At 36.6% G+C, this 16,905-nt stretch overlaps 1 protein-coding gene across 3 annotated transcripts in view; it reads right to left on the bottom strand.

Annotated features, from left to right (window-relative positions):
• The window catches only part of atp10b (ATPase phospholipid transporting 10B), a 356,966-nt gene that overhangs the window by 57,881 nt on the left and 282,180 nt on the right, over nt 1-16,905 (bottom strand). For all 3 annotated transcript variants that reach the window (XM_039775061.1, XM_039775060.1, XM_039775062.1), the window contains one exon: nt 2,281-2,457. In XM_039775061.1, the coding sequence (XP_039630995.1) occupies nt 2,281-2,457 (177 nt within the window). The remainder of the gene's footprint in view (nt 1-2,280; nt 2,458-16,905) is intronic.

Here is a 16,905-nt window from a genome sequence, read left to right as displayed (position 1 = left end):
GTGATGCTGATGTTAATCTTTCCTCATATAACTTACCTGAAGTCTACAACTGAAACTTTTTACAGAACAGCAAACTCAAACAGCACACACTATATTCATATTACTGTAAATACACAGACATGGATCAGCTTGTCCTTCTTATTCTACAGATGCAGTGTTACTGGAAGCTGAATTTTATTCAAGCAGCATTTTGTCAAAGGCAGAAACTTTCGCTAAACAGGGTGGCAATCCATTGCAGTCTACTCACATGCCAAGCAACACTCAATAAATAATCTAACATATAGTTCTCTGGAATGTGAGAGAAACCAAGGAGTACCCAGAGGAAAGCCCACCCAGCCTCAGAGAGAACACAAAGAGGCCACAGAGAATAACAAATACATTCCTGCAGATACGAGAAAGTGGTGCTAAGCACTGCATCACAGTGCCTCCAATCACATAGTCAACATGAAAATTAAGCTGAAAGCGATTCAATACATAAATAATACAGTAAAGCGATTAAAGCATTTTAGGGAGCTATAACCTTTCACATAAAGGTTGAACAAAATAATAAATTGAAAAAGCAGAGTATCAATAGAATAATATATATTTTACTGATTATATTATGATTTGCTGATTATAACCATGACTTTCTTGATATTAAAAGCCACAACTTTCTTGATATTTTAGTTTATAATTTAAAAATGGAGTAAGAATCTGAAAACCTCACAACATCACATTAAAGTTCGATAAATTCTGAAAAGAATTATATCTAATATATATATATGTAGGTTTTAAAATAAGCCTGATTTAAATCGTGACAAAAAACGTGACATAAAAAGTCACATAAAATCGTTGCACAAAATCATTGCACTTTTAGACTTAGGATTTTATATAGAGAGAGTAGATAATGACATTATCACATTATACACATGAGGCATCATGGTGTTGTGATGGTTACCCAGTACTTAGTTACCATATGTGTGGAGTTTGCATGTTCTTTCAGCGTTTGTGGAGAGCTTTTCCCGAGATACTCTGGTCTTACTGCCACACCTCAAAAACATTCATATAAGATTAATTGTTGACTCTGAATTAGAGCTGTGGGTGTGTGCCCAACAACAGACTGGTTGGTTGCTGCTGGTTCAGTCCTGTCGTGAAAGTTAAATTGATTACGCAGGCTTCAGGATCCCTGACTTAGTTTTTAAGATTCCTAACAGTAGCACTATAAATAAATATTAACACCATGTAAAGAAAGGTGAACTAATCTAAAGAAAAGATGTGTTAAAATAAAGATGAGAAAAACTGAAAAACTAAGAAGGTAATTCCCACAAACATTTATTTTTCAAAATGTTCCATGAATGTGCCTGAAATGACACACTTAATGCCTTTCTTGTTTTGGATTTTAACAGGATTTATACTGTTAATATTCAATATTATTTGACTTGGGACAGCCATGAGGTTATTTTGAAAATTCCTTTATCCTAAAAGGTGCTTACTAAACAGGCACTTTCCTACAATTACAAAGTTATGTAATTCCATTAAGAAGAATCTTGGCATAAGAAAACATAGCTCTGTTCTATAATTTAAATTCTCAGTAGATCGAACAAAACTGCATTCATTTCTTTGACGATGAAATGAGGATTAAATGTGGCTAAATGTAAAGGATCATCCACACACTCCGGATGGTGGCCACGTGCACTTGCCATACAGTACTGAATATATTGATGCTGTTTACAGACATAAGCTTGAATTGGTCTCTTTATAATCTTTGGTAATCGAGTGACAAAGTTAAAGATAAGGGAAAAAAATGTATCAAACATTTGTACAAATAAAAACTAAAGACATAACAGGATCCTTATTCCATATGCTTTTTTTATATCAAGAAGGAATACTAGCTTTTATGATTATTAAAATGTTGCACCGTATTAAGTGACCTTGAGTTAGAGAAATGGGGTATTACCTGAAATCTTTAATGTTTAGATTTTTAAGTGAATTACTGAATGTCCCAGTACATCTGAAAGGCCTAGCTAGCTCAGGTGTTTGCTGGACAAGGTACATTTGACAAATGCTTTTAGGAGTCAGCATAAGATACTGAAGAAAGGACAGCTAAGGTTAGTCTCACATAAAAGATACCATACATCTGCAAAGATAAAGCCATACTGTACAGTATATAAGCAACTTTAGGCAAATGAATAATGAATGCATTTTTGCTCATTAATTTGATAATGTAACAAGGATCTGGTGTTTTGGGGATCCTAGCACAGCTGTGACTGCTGTACTGGCATTCATCACTATTCTACTCACCCTTTGACGGGGCTCAGTCGCTGTGGAGACTATCACAGTGTTGCAGATAACCAAGGCAAGGAAAAAATCAATATATGAGCTGTCAGAGGCTTGTCCATCCATACACCAGGTGTCCATCTGGGCTGTGGCTTCTCTCACAATTTTCAAGAGTTTCTTGTCAGGAGTTACATCAGTTTCCTAAGTGAAGAAAGTAGGAGCTTTAAGAGAAAGTGCCATGGCCTCTTCATTTTTTGCATTACACAAGTTTCTTTCTTCCTGTAGGGGAATAATATTATGAAGTCAGCAAAAATGTTTATGCGAATGAAAAATAATCATCCATCTGGGAATTCTGAAAAGATGATGAATAATCCGAGTATGTAAAGCAGTGACTCTATCAGTGCTTAAATTTTTCTTAGTGCAGAATTTTCTGTAAAAACTGTAAAAGTCAAAAACGATGAATTATATGCAGTTTGTCTCATGAAACTGAAAAAAATAAAACCTCTGATAAATGGATACTGTTGGTGTATTTGTGCTGGTTGGTTTGACCTCATTTTTAACTAGAAGGCATTTTTGTTTTCCCAGTAGAGCCAGGTTACTGATTTGGTAAAGGTGTGCAACCCAACGATATTTTTCTCCTTATCTGAAAAGAACAAAGCTGGCTGTTCAAGATGTAAATGTGAGGCATTTTATGGGAAGAGATGCCAGTGAGAATCACTGTGTAACTGAAAGTATTTTTCATTTCAGTTCCCCTTACTGAGGTGAGATGAAATAAGACAACTGGACTGACCCATTTTAACAATAACAACAACACCATTTATTTATATAGCACATTTTCATACAAATGATGAAGTTCAAAGTCAGTCAGTCAGTCATTTTCCAACCTGCTATAAAGTGCTTTACATAATGATGAAAGAGAAAAAATAAAAAATAAATAAGGAAATAGAAATAGGGAACACTAATTAACATAGAAAAAAATGTAAATAAATTTTAGAGTTACATTTTCTCATAGTAGAACTGAGAGAGGCAGAAGATGTAACTGAGAATCACTTGTTCCTAATTTTCATATCACTGATATGATTGGAGTGTAAATATGAGTAAGGTTTTTTACTCTATGACTGTAAGTGGCCTGAGGCTATGCACATATGTACAGTATGTATGACTCCATTCCATTTACACACAATCTTAATGCCCTGGAACTTATAAGGCAACTTGTAGTTTTATATTATACTATCCTGTCTAAGTTGATTTGAAATCTAAGTAATCAATATAGGCCTCAATGTTAACGTTTGCAGTACACCATCAATTGGAATGTATTTTTTAATGCAAATAGTAATTGAATCTGTCATCCTAAAATATGGCACATTACAATCATTTGTAGTAATAAAATGTACAAATGTTAGTGATGTTCCATCTTTTGGAATGGCAAATTCAATGCATTTTATTACTATAAGCTCTTGGAATGACAGAGACACAGCAACTGGACAGACACACACATACACAGACACTTTCATTATGGTGGAATAATTGTACTGGCTGTCCTACCCAGCTTTGCCCGGAAGAGTAATAAAATGTATGGTAAATGTGTAAAATAAATAAAAAGTAGATTTGATACTTATGACCTACTCTTAGCAACAGGAAGACATACGTCTTTCAAGTATAATTCAGCATCTAGTAGTTCTGAGCTTATTAAGCCTTTGGAAGATTTTATTCTGAAATTAACTAAGTTTTATAGAAATAAAAACAATTTTGCATCAAAGAACAATTAATAGAACAGTAGTAATAAATATCTCCATAAATCAGTAACAATATTGAAATGTTATACAGCATATTATTATAGAATGCACCACAGTCATAACATATTACTCAATTGCGGAGAGACCGATGAGGGTCGAGCGACACACACACCCCCTCTTCCTCCCCCAGCAGTGCTCCTAGCAGTTCCCCATTCAGTGTCCATCCTCTCTCCCTCCCACCATCTCAAAAGACTTTGTTACCCTAGGTGAAGCATGGATCTCATCATAAATGGGTCATTTGCTCAGTTATTATTTGCTTCAGACAAAAATCATATTTGACCATATTTGTTCATTAAAAATTATGCTGCATACTGTTTTTTATGTATTTGTTATAAATGTTTATTATACATTTTGTGTGGTGAACTGTTTTTTATTATAGTAAATGTTCAGAGGCCAGCAGAGGTTATAGTGGCTTTTGACCGTGGGGATCGTGGTCACCATTGGAATTTTGAGTGTCTTCTTGTAGCCCACCTAGGAGTTCCAAAAGGAGCTCAATCAGAGGAGGGTACCCCCTGCAGTTTTCAGCAGTCTCCTTGGAGTTTCTAGCACTTTGTGAATTTGAAGACTGGGGAGGTTAGGGGTTTGTTAGAGCAGCCAGGTCATTTAACCACACATATTACTGCATCTTTCTTTCTGGGGTAATATCAGAGGTTGTAAGTGGGGCAGCGTCATTTCTTAGACACCTTGTCAGAGAACGGCAGTTAGCAATAACAGTGTTACCTTCTTTTCCACTTTTAGCAAAGCCACCCTGAAGCTCAGAGCCACAGCTTGTGGCACCCACACTCTACCTTTAAAGTGCTCTTATTAAGTATGTATTCCTTTAGCTGTACCAACCATTTTCACACCAAACGTGAGGCTGTTTGTTTTCTCCTGTCCATGTTACTGCTCTATCTTCACTCATTTGTCCATAAGTCAGTGGCACTGTTCACATAGCCCAACGCCCTTCCTCTGCATAAACTCCCTTCCCAGTGCAGCACAGTCAATGAAGGTTAGCATAGCTACATGTTTTACTCTGAAAAATTGACATATTAGTCCATCGGTGTGGAAGTGTATACTGGGCACACACACACACAGATTTTGAGCTTTATATAATAAATGGCCATTGCCAGTCATGCATTGACCAACATTGCTGTGGGTGATGTCATTATATTGACATTATGTAGGACTATGACACATTTCCAGCATGCCTAAGCTTTGAATAAATTCCCTTAATTTTTTTTTGTTAGTGTTTATTTCTGAAAAGTTTTTTAAACAGCTTTTGATTTCTTTCTGGGTGAATTTTGCTTATTGTTTTGGATTTTGACAATTGGATTTCTTATTTTTTACCTATATATTTGATCACTGCAGCTGGAATGCTTTGACTCAAAAGACTTCCTCTTAGCCTGCCTCCAAAACTCCATTTCTTCTTGTATCCAAGGTTTATAACCCACAAAATTCCAAAACATATTATCCATTTGGTGTAGTGTGTAACCAAGGCAAACCCATATAGCTGAAGCTTCCCTCATTTTTATGTTCTTTTATAACTTTATCTGCTGTATTGGCAGTAAACAAGAAGTTTCGACTTATATCCTCAATCCTCACTGTCTTTCTCCTTCTGTTCTTTTTACTTTGTCTCATATGAGTTGCTAAGCACATCAGTAAGCGGAAATGAACAGACGTAACATGAGTCAGAGTATGCTTATGGAGAGAGCATATTGTTGGGCTCATACAAATGTTACAGCACAGTCAGCATAATAAGCCATCAATAGTTCTTTCCACCATTTTTCTGCTTTCTTTACCCTTTGGGAAAGAAAACGTCATTTCTAAAAACAGTTGTAAGATTGTTTATGTCTTCTGTGATAGCAGAAACTTTTGTTATACTTTGGAAAAGGTTATCAACCAGACGATGCATTTTAGTGTAATGCATATAGAGATCTCATGTTGTCCATATTAGTCTTAAGGTGGTGCAGTGGTGTATTTCAGTTTTGACTGAAGTTATAATGATGGCTTTCAAAGTAATATTAAATGAAAATCTAATCAATGACTTTCATCTTGCCTTTTTACTGTGTTTACATTAACCTTGTTTAATCTGTATCTATGAGTACCTCAAATGTTGTTGGAATACTTGTAATTTTTAATAACAACCTTTTAGACATGTTTTTTTTATTTTTGTGTTTATGAACTTTTATGATTGACATAATGTGTATGTACATCTCTTTTGGATAACTGTGTCTTCCATTTTTCTTGAGGTAAATACAAATCCCACTGCCAAATTAAATTATCATTCACCTTAAGCCCTTCCTTTCAGAGATACAGTAATGTTTTTAATTCTATTAAAATGGAAAATGATGTAATATTTCTAGGAAAATCGTGGTGTGAAATAACTTCCATAACACATTGAGGAGACTGATAGATGTTTTTACAGGTTTAATGGTAAATAATTGTACTATAGAAACCCAATCATATTACTGGCAAAATATGACTTCTAAAAATATTGTCATTGACCTGGATGTTTCTGGAGCTTGGGGTGTGGCGAAAAATTGTACTGGTAAACATTTTTAATTTTACAAACTATAATTTTCATTTTTGTGTCCACAACCATAATTGAATGTTTCTGCAATAATATATTGGGTATTATGATGTATTACTCTTTTTAATTTTTTCTTGGTTGGATCTACCTTTCCTTTCGCTTTTTTCCTTATTGTTAATAAAATTCAAATCTTTTATCATTTTAAGAATTTAAGGTCACTTTAATGGAACAAAAAATATTTAAAATCTTGATGCACTGCCATTTTGTTTTTCCATGTAGATATCCCCATTGTATCACGCGAAAATATGATATCATGTTGCATAAATTTATCTTTCTGATGGTATAAAGGGTGTTGTTGCTATCTGGCTGTCCAACACTGGATTCAAAGCAACAAAACCACTTTTACGGTAGTGTGAGGAAGAATTTCAAGGGCTCTGTGTTTTGAACTTTTGTCTTTGCTTATAGCTATTTTTGCTTTACTTTTGACTACTTCCTGTGACAGAACAGTAAAAAGGCAAAACTGAAAATTGCAGGCATAGTAATAATTATTCCTTATAAATTGAATAATTTATATCATTTTGTTCATTATTGTCATTATTAACAACATTGGTAACAAAATCCTTGATTTTCAACCGGTGCTCCAGTTTTGCTCCCACATCCCATAGAAGTGCACGTCAAGGTAAATGGCAGCTCTAAATTAAATTAAGGTTTTGGATAACTGGTTTCTTTGCCAAATCCTCTTTTGGTCACAGGGCATGTCTTGGGTTAAGTGTCTTTTTAAATGTTCAGTTATTAAAAAGACATTGTTTGCTTTTATATGATCATCTCTGTGTTTTAAACTTAAAGCTCTACTTGTGCTGTTACATTTGCACAACTTGAATTTGCACATTACACTCCACATATTTTTTCATATCCCCCCATCAGCATTTTCACATACATATTAATGTGTTAACTTAGAAAATGAAACCTAAAAAGTCAACAACTTCTGACTGAATGTTTCCCTCCTAACACATTCACTAAATTAACTTTGGGTTCATCGCTTTATATGAACATTCAGTAATGGATGCACCGTACTGCAATTCTTTAATAAGTTTGGCCCATCGCATTTAGACAGTGACAAGGAAATAATATTCCAGCATCTTTGAAAAATATAACATTACTTCATCCTGAATGAATAATAAACATACCTTGTTGTTGAAACTGAGAGGTTTCAAAATGCAAGAATGCCATATCTCTAACAGTAATTACAAGTCTACAGGAGATTTCAGATTTCTTGAGGCTGGTGAGAGGTTCTCTGATGCCCATGTAACTAGGCTGCCCTCAGACTGACAGATCAAATTCCGCTGGGCCTGGTTTTCCTATTATTTGCTCCATTAATCTGTTGAGTACAGATGTTTGCAATTTATTTTATTCATGTTGCCTCCTGCTGTCACAGCTGTTTGATAAATTGTGCCAAGGCACCTTCATGTGAGATGAAAAAAAGAATGGGGAAAAGAAATGCACTGGACCATCCTGGATTGAGAGAGGACAGGGGGCATTGAATTTGAGACTGGGGCTGAAAGACCTTCATAGCCACAACCTTTGTTTCAAAGTCACAGCTTTAATGCAGGACACCTGTTTGCTCCTGTCTGGCCAGCTAAACTCTGAGTGCATTTTTATAAAATTACAGCTATTACTGGTTTTACCTTGATGTTGTTTCAAATTAATTTTTGCCTTGAAATTTGTTGGATGTATACAGTAGTCCATCTGCCCCACTTCCAGAAACAGTCTTTTCCAATTACAGCTATTGGGCAAAAAGGAATTAGTACTTTCATCTGGTGCACCATTACAACTGAAATGTAATTTCACTTATTGCAGTAGAAAATCTCTTATCTTAGCTGAATATACTGTATGTTGTTATGGCCACATCAATGGGGCTAGCAAATGCTATACATAAAACAAGCAGATATGCAGCTCCACATTCATAGTTATATGTTCATAATAGGGTTATTGTAGACAGTATGAACAGTACATACTTCATTGTCTAAATGGATGCCTAAGACCCATTCTCTTTCTGTGATTTATATGTCAGCACTGGGTTTTCAACATTTTGAATTTCCATGATATGTCTATCCTGTCAAGCATGTGACATTGTAATAATATAAAACATAACTAGCTGGCCTCAAATATAGACGAAAGCTGAGGATACGTTACTTTAGTTTCGCTGGCACTACATCTTATATCATATTTTAACACTGCTACTTAGACTGTCTTAATTGGTATATATATATCTACTCTATACTATATATATATAATCCTAAGCCTAAAAGTACAACGATTTTGTGCAACAATTTTATGTGGCTTTTTATGTCATGTTTTTTGTCACCCTTTAAATCGGGCTTATTTTAAAACCTACATACTGTATATATGCTTGGTATCATTCTTTTCAGAATCTATTGAACTTTAATGTGATGTTGTTAGATTTTCAGATTTTTATTTAGTTTTTAAATTATAAACTAAAAAATATCAAGAAATCACGTCCCACGAGACAAGACTTTGTGCCAAGAGATTTAGTCACGCACAGGGCCAAAAATAAAATACATTTAGTAAGACAGCTGCTGTACAGGCTTTTAAATGTTGAAGTGCCATGTGAAATGCAGATCACGTGACATGGCAGCAGCAGCAAGCCAGCAGCTGATTGAAGAAAGAGGAGGTAAAAAAAAAAACTATAATTGTTTCCCATTGTATTACCATTTAAGAGGGGGTTTTGGAGCAGCAACGGTGCCTCCTTGGGGTGCGTTCAGCCCCCCTCTTCACAACGCGAGTGGCAGAGATATGAAGTGGCTGGTGCGTAGCGCAGGCCATGGGGGTTGGTGAGCAAAGTGAGCAGGGGGCGAACCCCCTATAAATAATAATTTTTCTTTTGTACATTTACAGTTTTCTGGCCGCAACTGGGTGGCGACGCCTAAAGAGAATGGAAGGTGGAATAAAAAGCTTCCAGGTCAAGAGAGTGCAACCGCCCTGGACAAAAAGAGGACCACGGGAAAGGAAAAAAGAGGTTCTGGCCTGTTGTGACCCGTGGCCACCACTAGGGGGCGACTTAAGCCTCGAGGAACCTGGAGACAGTTACTTCCGCCACACTCTGCAAGATGGCGGAAGAACCTGCCAGGGACGCCCGGAGTGCTTCCGGTGCAAAGGGCAGCACTTCTGCCACATCAGGAAGGGCTGCCGGAAGTTCGTCATCAGCCACCTGGAGCACTTCCAAGCGGGAATAAGGTGCCGCCTCCCAGCAATCTGGAAGCTAGAGTCGGGAGCAGGACGACGCTCTTAGGAGAAGAGTAGAGGCGGCTAAAGACTGAGAAAAGAAGGTTTATTGGGGAGATTTATTGCCGAGTGCACTGTGTGGTGTTTTGCACTATATTGTTGTGTTTAATAAACGTGTGACTTTTTATAAAGATGTGGTCTCTGACTGGTGGTGTCCGGGCAAGTCACACATATATATATATATATATATATATATATATATATATATATTTATTTATTTATTTATTTATTTATTTATTTATATTAACTATGACCAAATTATTCCTTCTTCCAATGAAGTAGGACCTCATTGTGAATGGGAGACATTAGCTATTCCTGATAACAGTTCCAGTGTCAAATGTTTGTTAAATTGTAGCAAAATCTTTGGTGCTATTTTGCACTGTCCTATATTGTAAAATGTTAAGGGTGACCAAATTCTGGTACAGTAAGTAAGTACCACATGATCTTAGAAACATTTTCTTCCTGACCTGTACAGTTTTTTCCTCTCTTCTGGTGCAATCTGTCCTTAACTTATTGCATGTTTGGTTATTTATTTTACTGGTTGTAAAAATCACCCATAGTTGAATATTTTATGTATGTGTTGTAAATGTGTATATTTCTCTAATTTTGTAATTAGTAAGTGTGCCATATAAAAAATAAAAATAATAATAAATAGATGAAAGTGATATAACTGTAGAAATATACAATACAACACCTGAATTGCTCCTAAAAATTTGCAATTGAAACCTTAACCTTAGTGTATATATAATCTTTCTTTCACTTTATTTCATTTTCAGGGTGTCTAGTTGCCTTTCCCGGGTTGTGGAGAGAATATGTTAAGCTGGACCGATAAAACTACTCTCAGGTTAGTCAAGAGATATTACTCTTATTAACATTGAGCCCAAACCACCTCAACTGGCTCTTCTCAATCCAGAGAAGCAATAATTTTACTTCACGGTTCTCCCATATTATTAAGCTGTTCATTCTATTATAGACAATGAGCCCAGTAACTTGGCTTGCTCTTAAACAGAAGAACAGGACAGTGCAGTGAGTGCAGTGAAAGCAGATGTTACTGTGTCCAGACTGCTCTGAGACTTTGTAAATCTTTTTTGATGCACTAAGTGAGTTGTAGTAAAGGCTTACTGACAGAGGGGAGCTGAAACTGGAGATTAAGAGAGAAGTAGACAAGTGATAAGAGGCTGATGGTGTGGGTTTTGGGGAGATTGCAATGAGGGGAAATGGCCTGTATTATATGATTATAGATTAATAGGGTTGCTATACCTCACTGTTTATGAAAGGTTTGCTTGCTCTCCTTTCTGTTTTATTCCATATTGGGAGTTCATATTTACACCTGCTTCCCAGAGGTACTTGGTGACTCTAAACTGACACAGGATGGATGGAGTCTGACTGAAAATGCTGAATCCTAACTAGGAAAAGAAAATCCGAACACATTTCTCCAGTTTTGATGTCACTACACTGGTTACCTGTGTCATTCAGAATTGACTTTAAAATTCTGCTTATGGTTTATAAAGCCTTAAATAATCTCGCCCCATCTTATATATCGGAATGTCTGACACCTTATATTCCAAATCGTAACCTCAGATCCTCAAATGAGTGTCTCCTTAGAATTCCAAGAACAAAACTTAAAAGAAGTGGTGAGGCGGCCTTCTGCTGCTATGCACCTAAAATCTGGAATAGCCTGCCAATAGGAATTCGCCAGGCTGATACAGTAGAGCACTTTAAAACACTGCTGAAAACACATTACTTTAACATGGCTTTCTGATAACTTCAATTTAATCTTAATTTAACTTAATCCTGATACTCTATATGTTCAATTTTACTCATAATAACTATTCATGGTGGCTCTAAAATCCATACTGACCCCTACTCTCTTTTCTGTTTCTTTTTCCGGTTTTTGTGGTGGTGGCCTGCGCCACCACCACCTACTCAAAGCTTCATGATGCTCCAACAATGATGGACGGATTAAAAGGCAGAAGTCTACGTGACCATCATCATCATCAAGCCCTTCTGTGAGAACCCTAAATCCAAAGAGGACTGTTTCATTTATGTTAGGTAGAATGCCCAGAGGGGACTGGGCGGTCTCATGGTCTGGAATCCCTGCAGATTTTATTTTTTCTCCAGCCGTCTGGAATTTTTTGTTTTTTCTGTCCCCCCTGGCCATTGAACCTTACTCTTATTCGATGTTAATTAATGTTGATTTATTTTGTTTTATAATTGTGTCTCTCATTTTTCTATTCTTTAATATGTAAAGCACTTTGAGCTACTGTTTGTATGAAAATGTGCTATATAAATAAATGTTGTTGTTGTTGAAAACATTGGATATTGTCAGGGTACTGAGGCTAAAATGCCTCTTCGGTGCTTTCTCAAATTGTGAGTAAAAGGTCGGGACAGTGCCTAAGAGTGATGTAGTTCCCTTAAACAACCCCAATTCCATAATTCTGGAAACTGAGGGTTAGAGAATTAAATGGAGATAGACCTATGGGCTGTTAATACCAATAAATGTTCATCTGAATACTGTGGAATAATAAAAAAATTTTAATCAATATATTAAATAATAGTTTAACAAAGAATCTTGGGCTGAGGACCTTTTAGTCTGTACTCAGGAAACTATTAATCTTAACAAACATCTAGGATTGTAAAATCAACAGCAACAGACTTTTTCACTTCATTTTTAGTGGTTGAACAAATGTTTTGTAATTTTTGGGCATATTACTGAATCCCCCCCAAAGAATTGTGTAACCTTGTCTCTTGATAGGCTATCTCTGTAAGATGTAAAAATTTCTGTTATAAAAAGGAAACTCACCCCCCCAAGATTGGGTTATTGCTGGTGACTGTCAGTGACACTAACTGACAGGGCTGGAGTGGTCTCTATGCCACCAAGAATCTGCTGTCTGCCTCGAACCTTTGTCCACAATACACACAATATGGTAATGAGGTCTGAACAAAAGAATCCTTGCTCTGGAGCTACTTTTATGGTAGGGATACAAGTGGCAAGATAGGGCAGAATAATAATAATAATAATAATAATAATAATAATAATAATAATAATTAATTAATTACATTTATATAGCGCTTTTCTCAGTACTCAAAGCGCTATCCACACAGAGAGGAACCGGGAAGCGAACCCACAATCTTCCACAGTCTCCAGTAAAATGAAGCAGGGTAAAACAGGAGGCTTTATAGGAGTGAAAGCAGCATTCAAGACTAGAGGTTCTAAGCAATGAAATAAACTATCTGAACTGAAAGTGACTACATGCTGGTAGTTGGCATGCAAATGATAATTAAAAAATGATAATTAAAAATAATTCAAACGAAGTTAATTAGCAACAGAAATGGGTCACTAATTAAGAAAAGGGTTAGAATGAAAATCTGCAGCCACTGGGGCCCTGAACTAGACAATATATCTGAATTTTAAATCACAGAGGCACCACAACTAAAATGAAATAAATTTGCTTGAATGTAGACAATATGTACAAATGTCTACAAAAGGCATACATATAACCCACTATTATATCACTGCGTGAACCTGATGAGTCATGTTAGTTTTAACAGCTACTCATGGAATATAATGTACAGTACTGGATAAGACTTGGCATGTCTAAAGCTAGGATTTATAATATTGATTTTTGAAATATTTATAATTACAGACACCTGTATTTTTGTGAAACCATCTAGGCTTCTGGGTCATTACAAATTTCTCCACCATGTATATACACATGCAGTTTAGTTTTGCTTGTACCCCTAAAGCCTGGATATCATTCACTCACTGATAACCTTTAATCAGCAGCACATGGGTGTGTGGGAAGGCAAGCAGAAAGCAGAAAGAAACTGGTAAGAGCCCTCAGTGGCATGATAACGTCACCCATCAAGAAGCTGAACATACTTGGAAAAATCTGAACATGATCATTTAAAAAATGGCACAAGCATAATAATTAAGTTAGCCAGTAAAGAAAAATATCACATTCATTTGATAATGTCTATAACACAAAATTAGAAACAATTATCTCAAGAACAGAGAGAATATAATCACCCTGTATAAACATTGTCATGTGCATCGTTGACATTCTATTTATTATAATTGTAAAACATTTTGTATCCTTAAAAAAGATTGCTTCCTATTTTGGCTATTTTTGTAAAAAGTTCAGAATGGAAAATTGACACACTGTGCTCTTGCTCCATTTTGTCCATCTGCCCACCTTCAAACCCCATCTCCCAGTGGAGATGTAACAGGCCATATGGAAATGGGGATTAATTCCTCGGTATGGAGAAACAGGCAGCAGGAAGAGATTACTTGCCCCCTTATGGGCTCCAAAACCTGGACCAGTGGGTGACAAGCTGCCCACTCCATTGCTGTTCCAGCATCTTGCTGACACTTCCTAAAGGGGATTAAAGGTTGCTGGGGTGATGAGCAGTGTGGGATTAATCGTGGGATAACAGTGATCAGTACACACCTGCATCATCTTGACAGTGTCACAAAACCAGTGCATTTTCTTGGAAAAATGTTTTCGCTTCCCTGTTGCTTTGGAAGGAAAAGCTGCATGCAGTTAAACAGGATTTGAAAAAAGAAGGACTGAGTAGCACATGTACACTGAATCTCAAAAAAGCATCCAGGATGGCTGAACCATACATTGTGTAAAAAGCAACAGGAAAAAAGGCCTTTTTTGTAAACTTCACAGTGGATCTAGTGGTACTCTTACTGTTAGTACTCTCACCATGACCTGTTAACTTGGATTGCTTTGCACTGCAGTCATTTATGCTTTGTAAAGCATCTTGTGATGTTACTTTGCATAAACTTTTGACAGGTTGCCTGGCTAGTACAGAGTTGCCAGGGACTAAGGGGGTACGAGCATGGTACATGACTTGGTTTAATCTATTAATTTCTGTATGCCAAAAAAGCACCTAGAGAGCTAAACCCAGTTCCAATCCAGGGGTTGATATTTTTATTTATTTTTTGTCCTTTATTTCACCTTATACAATTTCTTGTATTAGGAATTTGTTAGTTTTCGCATACCCCTTGGGGTCAGAGCACAAGGTCAGCCATTGTACAGAGCCCCTGGAGCAAATACAGGTTAAGAGCCTCGCTCAAGGGCCCAGAAGAGTAGGATCTCTTTTTGGCAGTGACGGGGATTCAAATCAGCAACCTTCTGGATACCAGCACAGATCCTTAGCCTCAGAGCCACCACTCTGCCCCATATATGCCACACTAGTTAAAATGGTACACAGTTACTCTAAGGGTGCTAGTTAGAAACAGACATGGATGACTGGCAGAAGGAAGAACTCTCCATTAGGGGCCAACAGAAAGTCCCAGTGTGAACAGTTGTGGTATAGTTGTGGCTGTGTATTATTAAAGGTAGGTAGCATGGGATTTATCAAGGGTGCCAGGTTCTTTAATCAAAAGTGGGGGCTCCAGGATCCCAAGTCAGGCTGGGTTTTAAAGGCCACACCACACCAGTTACCCCTTGACCTAACAGTTGGCAGGTAACAGGGTGCAATTGCTGAACTGGCAGGTAAATAGTCAGAGTGGATATACAGAAACATTGATTACTTGATTGTTAATTAGTGTTTCTCCTGAATTAAATATGAGACCCTGCTTATCGAAACTGTAAGTAGCAGACAGTATTTGGGAGTCTGAGGCTCTTTGATTTGGACGGTGGCCAAGGGGGCAAGCCTGCACGCCTGATAGACCAGGACCCAAACCTCTACAGTCAGGCCCAGCTAGGCAATTAGGGTTTATTTTCTTTGAATAATTTTATTATTTTGTGTTCTTCCTTTGACCCAACATCTCTTGAGATTTTTTTTACTATAAAATGACTGTTATTGCTAAAGATTTGTTCTTGTTTTGGACTATTAGTAAGGCACACATATACTGTACAATGAATTTTTATTATTCTATTGTTTATCATGTATTCCTATCATTGTCAAAATTCTATTGGTTTAGTAATGGATAAAGCATTTAAAGGTAACCAGGGGCATACAATGGCACATCATTCTAGAAATCAGGAAGCTCGCTCTCTTTTACACAGAGAGTAATGGGAGTCAGTATAAAACTACCCCAATCATGGATTTGAAGCCAGTACCTTAGTGTTTTGTTAAGAATGAAACACCTAAGGCTCTGAGACAGCTTAGTTATTATCTCCTCAAAGCAGGCCAAACAGTCTCTGCTTATCTGGAAACTTTATTAGGCTGTTCTTGCTTAAGACTTCACTTTATATTGTTTACACAATACAGTGCAATGACTTAAGTAAGGTAAAGGTTTATCTGTTAAACTCCCATCACCAACTCAAGCCAGAAAATGCTTAGCTGTAACTGTCAATATGCACACCCTCCTTTTCATTCAATCTTTTTTTGTACAAAGTGGCGCTAATTGCGTGAATCATCTCAAGCTGACCTACAGGGCAGATATGATGTTTTTTAGATTTCTTTTATGAGTCAGCAAGGTTGGGCTATTTGTTAAGGAGCAGAGTTCTACTTGTGCTCCCTTTTTCCATCTGCCCACTTTCAATCTGCACACCCAGTAGCTGAGACATGATAGACCATATGGAAATTGGGCTGTCACTTATTACTGTAGCTCATTTATAAGATCTGCATAAAAGACAAAACTGATAAAGTTTTCACGTGATAATGTCCCTACAGAGGGAAGCTCTTATACAGTAAAATGCTGCTCCAGCTTCTTTTCTTGTTTAATTGACAATATGGAGGTTAGTGTATACTGTCTGTACAAAATGTTTTATATGTGTGAAGTACTTTGTGTTTCAGTTACCATAAAGAAAATTAATGTTGATTTGAACATTACTAAAATTATTGGTGGTTAGATTACTGAGTAGTGATTGTGTTAGAAGCACTTGAGTAATAATAAAATGTGATTTAGGACAAGCCATACCAGACACCTAGTCCTACAGATGTGTAAATAAAAGTTAATAACTTTAAAATGCTACTCAACATGGAAAGATACAAGAAAAGTAAAATGTATTTGATTACTGATGGCAAATTTCAGGAGGAACTACAAGAGGGACTTCTTAGCATGCACACATTAATAAGCTT

Source organism: Polypterus senegalus, chromosome 13, assembly GCF_016835505.1.
Source record: "Polypterus senegalus isolate Bchr_013 chromosome 13, ASM1683550v1, whole genome shotgun sequence".
NCBI classification, from domain to species: Eukaryota; Metazoa; Chordata; class Cladistia; order Polypteriformes; family Polypteridae; genus Polypterus; species Polypterus senegalus.
This window is presented reverse-complemented; position numbering and strand designations above follow the sequence as displayed.